At 38.9% G+C, this 11,583-nt stretch overlaps 1 protein-coding gene across 1 annotated transcript; it reads right to left on the reverse strand.

The window, feature by feature from the left end:
- Positions 1 to 7,623: 7,623 nt before the first annotated feature.
- FOXI1 (forkhead box I1) lies at positions 7,624 to 11,279 on the reverse strand. Its single transcript, XM_058173505.1, has 2 exons — positions 10,657 to 11,279; positions 7,624 to 9,746 (listed from the first exon to the last, which is right to left on the reverse strand). Exons 1-2 carry the CDS (start codon positions 11,228 to 11,230, stop codon positions 9,205 to 9,207), a joined length of 1,116 nt encoding a protein of 371 aa, XP_058029488.1. The 5' UTR covers positions 11,231 to 11,279; the 3' UTR covers positions 7,624 to 9,204.
- Between the last annotated feature and the right edge of the window lie 304 nt (positions 11,280 to 11,583).

Here is an 11,583-nt window from a genome sequence, read left to right on the forward strand (position 1 = left end):
TAGTCATGCCAGGCACATAACCACGGAGATGTCTTCGGACGGCGCTGGCTCTTCAGCTTTGAAACGGAGATGAGCACCGCCCCCTAGAGTCAGGAATGACTAGCACATATGTGAGAGGAGAACCTTTACCTTTATAGGATTGATTTGCAAAATAAATTAAACTTAATTTTTTGTTGTTGTTGTTGTTAATGATTGAGTACTTAAAGCTAAGGGAAGTCCAAGCAAGTTTGTTTTCCATATGTGGCAGTTTTCTTCAAGATACTTCTGGTTTGTATGACCGGCTGAATATACATGCTGCAGGAAGCCAAATCCAAATAAATCCAGAAATAAGTAAATAGGTTTTATCAAAAAAAACTCATGTTATGAGTTGTGAGTTGAGAAACTAGTGACTATTGCTTAACTGTTTCACAACAAGGGAAAGAGAATAAATCTCTAGGCTAAAGAACCTGATGAATCTCTAATTTAATGAACATTATATTGATAGTGTGTGTCATACTTCCAATCAGTATATAGTAACACAACAATTTGTTTTCCTCCAGCTAAACCTCTTTAGGTTTCTCTTATTGGGTCACTTTCCCCTGGTTAAGAATATGGAAATTTGGCCATGTTTATGGAAGGTTATATGTAGTGATTTAAGAAAATTTCTTTAATCATTTATTTCTTTAATCATTAATCATTATTTTTCTTATATCAACTATAGTGTTCTAATAGATTTATTTGTTGAGTATTATCTGCATCAGTGTCTCACAAAAGAATAGTGAGAGTAACAGCAGTTACAGAAATCTATTCTATCAGAGTTCAGAGTTTGGTTTTCAAAGCGTAGACATGTTTGAGCCATAAACAAAGAGGAACGTCTTTTTGAAATTTTCTCTATATGATATGTGATATAAAGGTAAGAAACACAATGGACTTGTACCAATAGAGATAATTTCCTGTCAGATATGTCAACAAAGATCTAATGTTACTTGATGTTAGTTAGTTGTTCTACCTACATGTCCAAACCAAATTCCTGCCACAACAGTGACACATAGACACATCTTTTCCAATTTCTTCATCATTCTTAGAGATTGCTTTATTAATTTCAAGTCAGAAAAGAGATACCCTTTTCTGACTTGAACAAAGATACTCTTAAAATTAATCTAAGTTAGGATCCTAGTTAATTAGGAGAGTGGAGAAGGTGACATTTGACTCAATAACATATAAGCTAAATGTATGTTTACTTCATTCACTCTAAAGTTCTGAGAAAGGAAAGTGGAAAATAATTGGAATTCTCCCATCAGCAATAGATGTATTTAAATAGACAACTTATAAATAATTGTAATAAAGCAGTGTACAATGAATTGTACAACATTGTGCAACATTGTTCAACTGTGACTGCTCCTTAGAAGGTCAGATCCTAAAGAGGAAACTGAAATACTTTACCCATTGATTACAGTCTCTGATTAACCTTTGCTTTGATTCAGGAAGGATTCACTCAGGTTCTTTATTGTCAAGAGAAAGTACAAGTTGTCCTTGACTTACGACCATAATTGAGCCCAAAATTTATGTTGCTAAATGATATATTTGTTAAGTGAGTTTTGCTCCATTTTACGACTTTTCTTGCCACCGTTGTTAAATGAATCATTGCAGCTGTTAAGTTAGTAACCTAGTTGTTAAGTGAATCTGGTTTCCCCCATTGACTTTGCTTGTCAGAAGGTTGCAAAAGGCATTCACACTGCAACTGCTATAAATATGAACTAGTTGTCAAGCATCCAGATTTTGGTCATGAGAATGCTGCAATGGTCATAAATATAAAAAATGGTCATAAGTCACTTTTTCCAGTGACGTTGTAACTTCAAATGGTCACTAAATGAACTGTTGTAAGTCAAGGAGTACCAGTATTGTATTAGTACTAGTAAGATCCCCCAGTCAGCTGATCTTCAGGATACTATATAAGAATGCTACATTTATTTTTCCAATTCCCAGTACCAAAAAGTCCCTTAGGTAAGTATAATTATCCCAAAGGTTTCATTATATAGATTGCTATAGGCATGTGGAAGAGGCAGATTCAAAATCCAGGTACTAATTTCTAAACAAATATCTTCCATCAATGCCATTTGATAGTTCATGTAAAATTCTCTGCAGCTAAACAAGGGCTACTGAAATATTTTACATATCACATCTTAGAAGGGTTATATACTGTATAATTAAGGGCAGAATTCAATGACTATTATAGATCATTCTATGGTTTTGTGAAAACAAATAGGAAACCTACAAGGCTATATTTGTTCAAATTTGTGGCATCCTACAGAAATTATGCACCTTTATGCTCAGTAAAAATTATGTGCTAATGTATCTCTTGCAAACGCTGGGTATATTGACTAAATTATGAAAAAACACATGCAGAATGGAGCAGACCACAGCAAAATAGGGTAGCATTCTTAGAATTCCTTCCATAGGGTTAATGGTGCAGCCAGAACACAAACCAGATTCCACCCACCCACCCCTTTGCTGTTAGAGGCAAATGTGGTGAATTAAGTCTGATTTGCATGGATTTTGCATACACAGAGTTTGGAATGTGACAGCAACCGATAAGCTGTTTAAGTTCAAAGAAAAGTGTCAAAACTCCTATTGGTATGTAAGGTATTGCACATCCCAATTGTTCTGTTGAGGATGGCATCCCTTTTGCACTTATCCTGTGTAACTTTCTTTCTCTAAACATTCTGAAGACAAAGAAGCACCCTATATCATCAAAGTGTTTTGCATTCATTGTCAAGGATAGGGTTGTTTCTCTCTTCCTACAGAGTATACTCATCCATAAGTCAGTGTTTCCTAACCTCAGCAAATTTAAAATGTTGGGGCTTCAACTCCCCAAATTCCCAAGTTAATATGGGCATTTCCTCTCAAGATCAGTAATGTTACTATCAGAATTGGCTCTCCAATTGAAATTGTGTTCCTCTTTCATTCTCTATTATCCTTTTCATTCTGGTATATACATACAAACCAGGGATGAAATCCAGCAAGTTCTGACAGGTTCTGGAGAGCCGGTAGCAGAAATTTTGACCAGTTCGGAGAACCAGTAGTAGAAATTTTGAGTAGTTTGGAGAACTGGAAAATACACTTCTGGCTGGCCCCAGAGTGGGGTGGGAATGGGGATTTTGCAGTATCCTTCCCCTGCCATGCCCACCAAGCCACATCCACAGAACCAGTAGTAAAAAAAAAATGGATTTCACCACTGATACAAACCCAGTTCTTGAACAGCTTATTAGTGGCCTACCTGATGAGCATAGAACAGTGGTTCTCAACCTTTATAGTGCTGCGACCCCTTTAATACAATTCCCCACGATGTGGCAACCCCAACCATAAAATTATTTTCGTTTTGAATTTATCGCGCCTGAAGCCGTATTGGCTACTGATCTGAACTGCTTGCGATTGCCTTGAGGACGGAGGCATTAAAGCGGAGTCTCCTCCCCATTAAGTTTATTGTGCCTGAAGCCAGATTAGGCTAGCGATTGGGAGTGATTGCAGCTGGCTTGAGAGGGAGACATTGGAGCAAAGATTTCTCTCTTTTTTAATTCATCGCGCCTGAAGCCGAATTCGGCTAGCGATTTGAAGAGCCTGCAGCTGGCTTGTGGAGTCAACCATTGGAGCGCGATTCTTCGACTCGCAAGTATACTTCCCATATTTCCGATGGTCTTAGGTGACCCCTGGCAAATCATCATTCAACCCCCAACGGGGTCCCGACCCACAGGTTGAGAACCGCTGGCATAGAAGTTCCTGGATAGGAAAATGCATTTCCTGCTCCATTAGACAAATAAAATCCATCCTGTTAATGCCAGCGCAGAAATCACCATTCTAAAATGGATTTGAAATCTTCACTAAGAATAAGTACATGCTGTCTGTATACAGGACACATTCTCTCATCCCAGGTTAGTAGGGAAGACAAGGCAGTGATTGTACAGGGCATATATTCAAGTGAAACCCAAAATGTTCCATCCTTCCTGCTCCCATTTGTCTTTCTCTTTGATGAAACAGTTTCTTTGGCTATGCCTTGCCAGCTTAAAGACTTTCTCCCAATTAGTGAATGAGAAATTAAAGACAGTAAATAGAATTGTTTATGAAAAGTACTTTGCTGAAACTGGAAAAGGGCAAGTCAAGCAAACATGAGCGACTGGCTTCAACAGAAAAGCTTAGGGGAAGCATTATAATCCTCCATGTGTTTTTCCCCCCCTTTTTGGCCAAACATCAGTTAAATCATATGGCTTGAAGGTTAATGCTAGGCCTTGTGAGATCATGGGAGCAAAAATGTAACACCTCTGATAATCACCACCCGGGCTAATAGTTTTTAAATATATAGTTTCCTTAAAGATTAGGGTGGGCCTTCTTTATTAAGGGGTTAAATGGAATAATGTCTCAGTTCATAACAAGCTGCACTCGAATTTTGAGACAAGCATTCAGTTCTTTGAAATGTCAGATTTGATAAGTCCTTGGATGGAAAGATGATCAGAAAATCCCACAGCTGTCAGCTACATACTGGGAAGTCAAAACATCACTGGCAAACCCCCAAATTGGTCTTTCCCTTTTAAAAAAAACAGTATTTCTTGCCAGCATCATGGACAGAGATGACTTAATTCCTTAACAAGCTGAACCTGCTGCTTTCGGGAACAACTCAAAGGAATTTGTGAGGCTCTTCTTAATATCTTTCTAATCTTAGGATTTGTGATGAGAACATTTGCTCATTGCCCAGAAGGATCCTTGGAAAATGCAAAGTTACTTTGGCTATTTATTGACTTCCAGATGGTTCACTTGGTTAGATATTAGTTCCTTCCCTTTCTAACATTCCTTCAATATTTATTATCTTGATCTTTGTAAGTTTGGAGCAAATGGAAGGACCTCCTACGCTGGCCTGGATTTAGCATCAGTATGATCCAGGTTAAGTCCCCAGTGCAAAGTTCAACAACTTCCTTCCCACCAAAGTTTGTCTTTGCATAGAACACTAAAAAGAGACAGCTTGGTGCAGTGGTTAAGCCATCAGACTAGAAACAAGGGGATTGTGAGTTTTTAATGCACCCTGGGCGTGAAGCCAGCTGAGTGACTTTGTGCCGGTCACTCTCTCAGCCCTAGGAAGAAGGCAATGACAAACCACTTAAAAAAGAAACTTGCTAAGAAAACTGTAGGGATTTGTGCAAGCAGTCTGAGAATTAGACACAACTGAGCAGCAGGAAAAAAAAATAAAATCAGTTAAAACACCACCGCAGAATTCAGCAAAAATGTGTTGCCAGTTCTTATTATGGGGGTGGTAGACATTGAAACTGCTTTATTCAGGTGAAGCATTATGTCAGGCAAGAGATATTGGAATGAATAATTTTGTTCATAAGAGCACAAAAGTGCCTACCGTTCCTGTCCTATTTTTCCTTTCATTATATCAAATTAACATAGCTGTTGCATACTTTTACTTATATATATATATATATATATATATATATATATATATATATATATATATATATATATATATATATATATATCTTTTATGATGTGTTGTTTTTATTTATGACGATGTTTGTGTATACTGTTGTGACAAAATGAAATAAAAAAAAAGGTGGTATAGAATCCCATCTCCCAAGTTGGTCTCTACAGTAGTGGCCAAAATTGTGGAAACCTTTTGGGAAAAGTGTATGTTTGAGATTTGATGGCTAATAACACCATATATTTTTTTTGAGTTTCAAGATACTCATATTCCCCTGCTGGAATGGCCTGGGAATAGCCCAGACCTTAACCCAACTGAAAATCTATGGAGTCGACTAAAGAAACTTGTTAGTCAGAAGCAACCCAGCAACAAAACCCAGTTAATAGAAGCAATCATTCAATCTTGGTTTCCCGTTATAACAGCTGCAGAACTAAAAAGCTTGGTTCACTCCATGGGAAGATGTTGTAAGGCCATAATTCATGCTAAAGGTTGCCCAACTAAGTATTATCTGACATGGTGATAATTTTTGTATATCTCATTTTTTTTATGGTGATAATTTTTGTATATCTCGTTTTTTCTACGTGTTTCACTTTTCTTCTTTACACTGTATCTGCTATTCTAATAGCACATTCTTCATAAAAGTTATTGCATTACATTCTTGATTAAATTATCTTTCCAATAATATATAATTTTATGGTATTACTCCAAAAAAAAAAAGTGGGGTTATTAGCTAGTTTTAGAAAATATCCTTTTCCCAAAAGGTTTCCACAATTTTGGCCACTACTGTACTCACCTGTGGTAGAATTCCTTTACAGTAGCAAAATTTTAAATAGAGATTTTAGAGAGCTGCAAACCATCAGGATCTTTATCTAAGAGCTTGAGAAAAAATATCAACGGTTACACTGCATGAATGGAGATTGTTTGCCCCCTGCCTACTTACATTTTGTGGTCATATGCATTTTAATTAGACCCTCATACCTTCAACTGTATATTTATTTATTATTTATTTATTTATTATATTTGTATACCGCCCTTCTCCCGAAGGACTCAGGGCGGTTCACAGACAAAAAACAACAGAAAACATATAATAGATTAAAAACAGCTAAAGAATAGATAGTTGAATTCAATTGATGCTCTAACTTTTGAATACAAATTTAAAACCTCATTTAAACCCCTTTTTTAAAAATCCCAATTTAAAAAACTACATTCAGGCTAGTCCTGCTCTTCGAAACAGCAACGTCTTCAGCTCGCGGCGGAAGGACTTGAGATCGGGGAGTTGACGAAGCCCCAGAGGGAGCTCGTTCCAGAGGGTAGGGGCCCCCACAGAGAAGGCCCTCCCCCTAGAGGTCGCCAGCCGACATTGTTTAGCTGACGGTATCCGGAGGAGTCCCTCTCTGTGAGAGCGCACTGGTCGGTGAGAGGCTAATGGTGGCAGTAGGCGGTCCCGTAAATATCCCGGCCCTAGGCCATGGAGCGTTGTATATGGTTGTAGCTCTCCCTAGTTTCCCTTACCGTACCCCAAATAGAACTACAGTAAATTTCAGCTTTTTCCTAGCATAGGCGATTTTGGCAAGAACCACTTATTGGCACAATATAGTCACATATTAGAAACACAGCCTTTGCTTTTCCTTCTGACATCCTTTGCTTTAAAAGAGCAATTGGGAATAAGGTCACCGCATCCTACTGATTTCATTGACAGAGCCATGCATCTATTTAATATTGTTGCATGGTAGATCAGAAAGTGAAGCCCATGTTCCTTTTGATTTTAATACATCAGATAATTTGTCCCTCATTTAATACCCAGCCTCCAAGGACATTTGCAATCAAAGAAGAGCATGTGGAAAGACAGGATGCAGCCACAGATGGCATTTTTTGTCCCATTGCTTCAAGTGTTCTTTTGTTATTCATGTGTGTTGCTCAGAGGGATTGAAGTCAAAAGATCAGACCATGCAGATAGACATTGCATTGTTCATTCTGTCAAATGATAATACGTTATACTGGTTTGACCCAGGAGAAAATTGCAAGTTAAAGCATCATAAAAAGGAACAGTTGTCAAAAGAATGTCACCATCATCCATTTTTATCTTATTTGGTTTGGCACCCATGGTGTGCTTCCAGCTCAGTACACACACACATACACATTGGTAGACAAATATTTTATTAGAAAAATCTCCCTTTGCATTCCCCCCCTCCCCATAATGACATCAGAATCAAAAATAGACAGAATAAGAAATCTCCAAGAGCAGTGATTTTATTTTTGTCCCATTCGCCTGGGGGCATTTAAACTCCTTTGGACTTTTACTGGATCAAGTGTAAGCACCACTGAAGCCTCACTAGGATTGTCATATGCATCGGCTACACATTTTTGACAGGGGTCTGTAATGTCTTTCAATCTAATAAGGCTCTTTCAAAGGCTTCAGAATCAAACACTAGGGGGGGAAAAATCTATGCATGGGTGGAGGAAGGAGAGCATAAGAAGGCATTATAAAGTCAGAGGAGTAAAACCAAATAGTTTTGACTCTTGCTGTGGGAAATAAAAGGGCAGCCTGCAACAGATTTTTCACCCTCCAATTTTAGCCCTTGATAGAAACATGACTTCCCACCCTAACTTTAGCCAACATTATATAATGCATAAGGAAAGCGTGCATAATTGAGCATAGGTTTTTAAGTACAAGCACAGAAAATATATTAGGGCTTAGAAAAGAAAAAGGCAGATTTAATAGCTATTTCCTCATGAGTTGTCAGGTGTTGATAAAATATATGTGTACATATATTTTGTGTATGTATGTATATATTAGAAGTGTGGTGTCTTATCTTTTATATCTTCCAGGAGAGCTTTTCTATTATACTTCGCAACAATAGCATTCTGCTTACACCAAACCCAAACTAAACCTTGTTTTTAGAAGCAAGAGTTTGGGGTTGTACAATGCAGAAACGCTACGCTTTGTTCTTCAACTATCATCTAACATTGTATATATCACATACCATTGCTTTTGGTGATTAGAACACTTTTGACTAAATTCACCTGACTGAAAATTAAATGGAGTTTTCCAGATTTTTTTTTTTAAATAATATCTGTAAACAAAAAAATAGGATGATAAAAAGTCCAACTTTTTATTTATATATGTTCTTATTTAAGAACACTTCCATCACTTTGTTTTCTTTGCATGTCACTTTGCACTGATAAAATAGTAGATTTCAGAAGTAAACAGTAAAAATGTTTTTGTTTTTTTAACGGATGAGAAGCGCAAGCTTTGTCCCATCCAATAAGTGAGATATTAAGCATACTTAATATCAGCTGGATCATGCCGTGTTTTTAGACAAGAAGAAAGCCCAACTAATTCAACCCAATTAGTGAATATTACCATGCTTTACTTTATGGTATTCTTGTATTCAAATGGAATGCAGAGAAAGCAAAAAGAGGGTGGATTTTTCCAAAGGTAGATTTATGTCTGCAGCGATCACTCTGTTCTGCTTTAATGTCAAAAAGCCTGAAACCAATTATTTCTGATTGACTAATGTGAAAGTGAAAAGGGTATGCTCTTCTTTACAATTTTTATGAGGAGTAAAAGTCTTTGTATGATTCGAAGCCACTGAATTCTATGAACACCACTGCCTGGAAACATGTTAATAGAGAAACGTTGGTCTGTCTAAGAAACATGGGGAAGAGGGCAGCTCACATAAAGTCCTTTCCCTGACATAGTTCCTCTTTCTCACTTCTCACACGACTCCTCCTGTCACAAGGCCTCCATTTGTTTACACCTCAGTTCCCTCTCTTGCATACAGGGTATTATTGACAGACAGACTATTGTAGAAACTGGTGTTGAACTGGTTAAGCACTGAACTGCTATAGCCTAGATGACCAGAGGACATCGAATTGGACCATTCACCACCCCCGTGACTGGGAAGAGGCGTGTATGTGTTGAAGCCTACCATATTCTGTCCCATTTTGTCCCCACCATCATTGCCAAGTCCCAGGGGCACCGAGCGGTTCACTGAATTGGACCCGTTCATGTAAGCTGTCATGCTGGAGAGAAAATTGTTGAGGCAGGGAGTAGTGGATGGTGGTGGTGGAGACCTCTTTTCAGGTGAACTCTCAGTTCCCGATGAGTTTTCCAAAATATCTTGGTGTTCTGGAGCCTTGGGACTGCCACTTAAGGCACTGTCCTCTGATTTGTCAGACGCCAAAGTCACTGTGCTGGTGCTACAATCAGATTTCTTCTTCCTTTTTCGCCGAAAATTTCCATTGTCAAACATCTTCTCACAGTTGGGATCCAGAGTCCAGTAATTGCCTTTCCCTGTTAGAACAAGAGCAAGAAAACATAAATATAACTGAAGCCAACAAAGAGCAGGTTCTCAAGGCTTAGTTTGGCTTGGATTCAGAAAAAGCAGCAGATTGGGCAACACCCTTTAAAAAAAGGAGGGGGAGGAGAGGCTGTTTGTATTCAAATAACTCTGGCCAGGCCCTGTCCAGGTTGCCTTGAGGTAAAACTGAACTTTTAACAGTTTGTGCTTATCAGACACATACAAAAATCCCTACTTCTCCAACAAAATACTTGACAGACCCCCTAATTAGCATCAGGAGAATTTACTGAAATAAAGCAGAATTTGACCTTGGGCAAGACTGCAGGTAGGAATGAGGGTGGGTATTTGGAAGTGTCTCCCAGCAATTGTTTTATCCACCAAGAAATTATAAGGAAGAAACCGTTCATTTCACAGCCAAGGAAAGAACCAGCTGACTACAGGAAAAAATGCTCCAGTGTCTTTATACAACAGGCAATGCTTCTCAAAGCACAGACTGATCAATTGCCAACTTCTTCTTATCACAGAACTGTTAAAGGGATAGAATCAAATGCTGGCAAAGTGTGGCTTAGTGTGGAATTATCTTTATGTCTATCAAGTCATGTGAATCTGGTAAAGGAGGAAGCACCTCTGCAGTTTAGTGATCTCAAGCCATTTTGCCCCAGTGGCCCACACTACACTGTCTTTTTTTACCATCAACCGGCCTTTCCTGTGCTGATCTAAAGTCCATCCTTGTTATTGTGGCACAATTATGATTAGATGAGTTCAAAGACACCAAAAGCCTCTTATAGAAACCCTGTCTATGTTTACTGCGAGCGAGACAAAATCAGAACCTGGCTCAGAAGATCTTTTAGCTGAAATCTTGGAAAACTGAAGAGCAAAGTGAGTATTAAGAAAGCTTCTTACCTGGATCATCTTCATCCCGGGGCACCTTCTTGAAGCAGTCGTTGAGGGACAGGTTGTGACGAATGGAGTTTTGCCAACCAGCTTTGCTTTTATTATAGAAGGGGAAGTTGTCTGCCACGTACTGGTAGATCTGGCTGAGCGTCAGCCTCTTCTCTGGTGCCCCATGGATGGCCATGGCAATCAGGGCAGAGTAGGAATAAGGTGGTCTGACCAGTTTCATCAGCTCCTCTTGAGAAGGCATAGGGAGCCAGCCCATTTCATTCCCTGTCAGGCCGTGCATGTTGGGCAAGAGCTGCCTTTGCATTCCATAGGTTGGTGGGATGTACGGACTGCCATTGGATCCTGGCAGGTAAGGTGGAGAATTAATGGAAGGTCCGTTTAACCACAAGTAAGGATTGGGTGCAGCAGAGTAGTCCCCTGTTTCAAAGTTGGTGGGCCGTTGAGGACTAGGAACGTTCTGTGGGTGGAAGAAATTTTCATAGTAGATGTTCATTTCAGGTGGTTCCTGGCCGATGCTTGGAAATTGCGGGCTGCAGCGTGGAGGTGAGTGTATCTGTGGATCAAATGAGCTCATAATCTAGCTCTGGCAGTAGCCCAAGTTCCAACACACCTGTGTTAGTCCTTTCCCTGAGACAGGTGCATTATCTGTGCTAGCTAGCTCCAGTACTTATACACCTGTAAATGTTTAGGTTTACTTTCCAAGACTCAGCCTCGTGCATCCTGATAGGCTGGAGATCAGGGTGATATCCCTTTTTTGGAATGCTGACAGCTCAGGCCGGTAATAGATGTCACATTAACCAAATTTGAAAGTTACAACTGTTTATCTTTTTTAAATGAATGGAGGAATTTTCCACTAGTATGATTGACAGGAAGAAAGCTGAAAATTACTTGCAGGTAAAACTGATGGTCCTGTTCTTCAAATTCAGT

This window comes from Ahaetulla prasina, chromosome 2 (assembly GCF_028640845.1).
Source record: "Ahaetulla prasina isolate Xishuangbanna chromosome 2, ASM2864084v1, whole genome shotgun sequence".
NCBI lineage: Eukaryota > Metazoa > Chordata > Lepidosauria > Squamata > Colubridae > Ahaetulla > Ahaetulla prasina.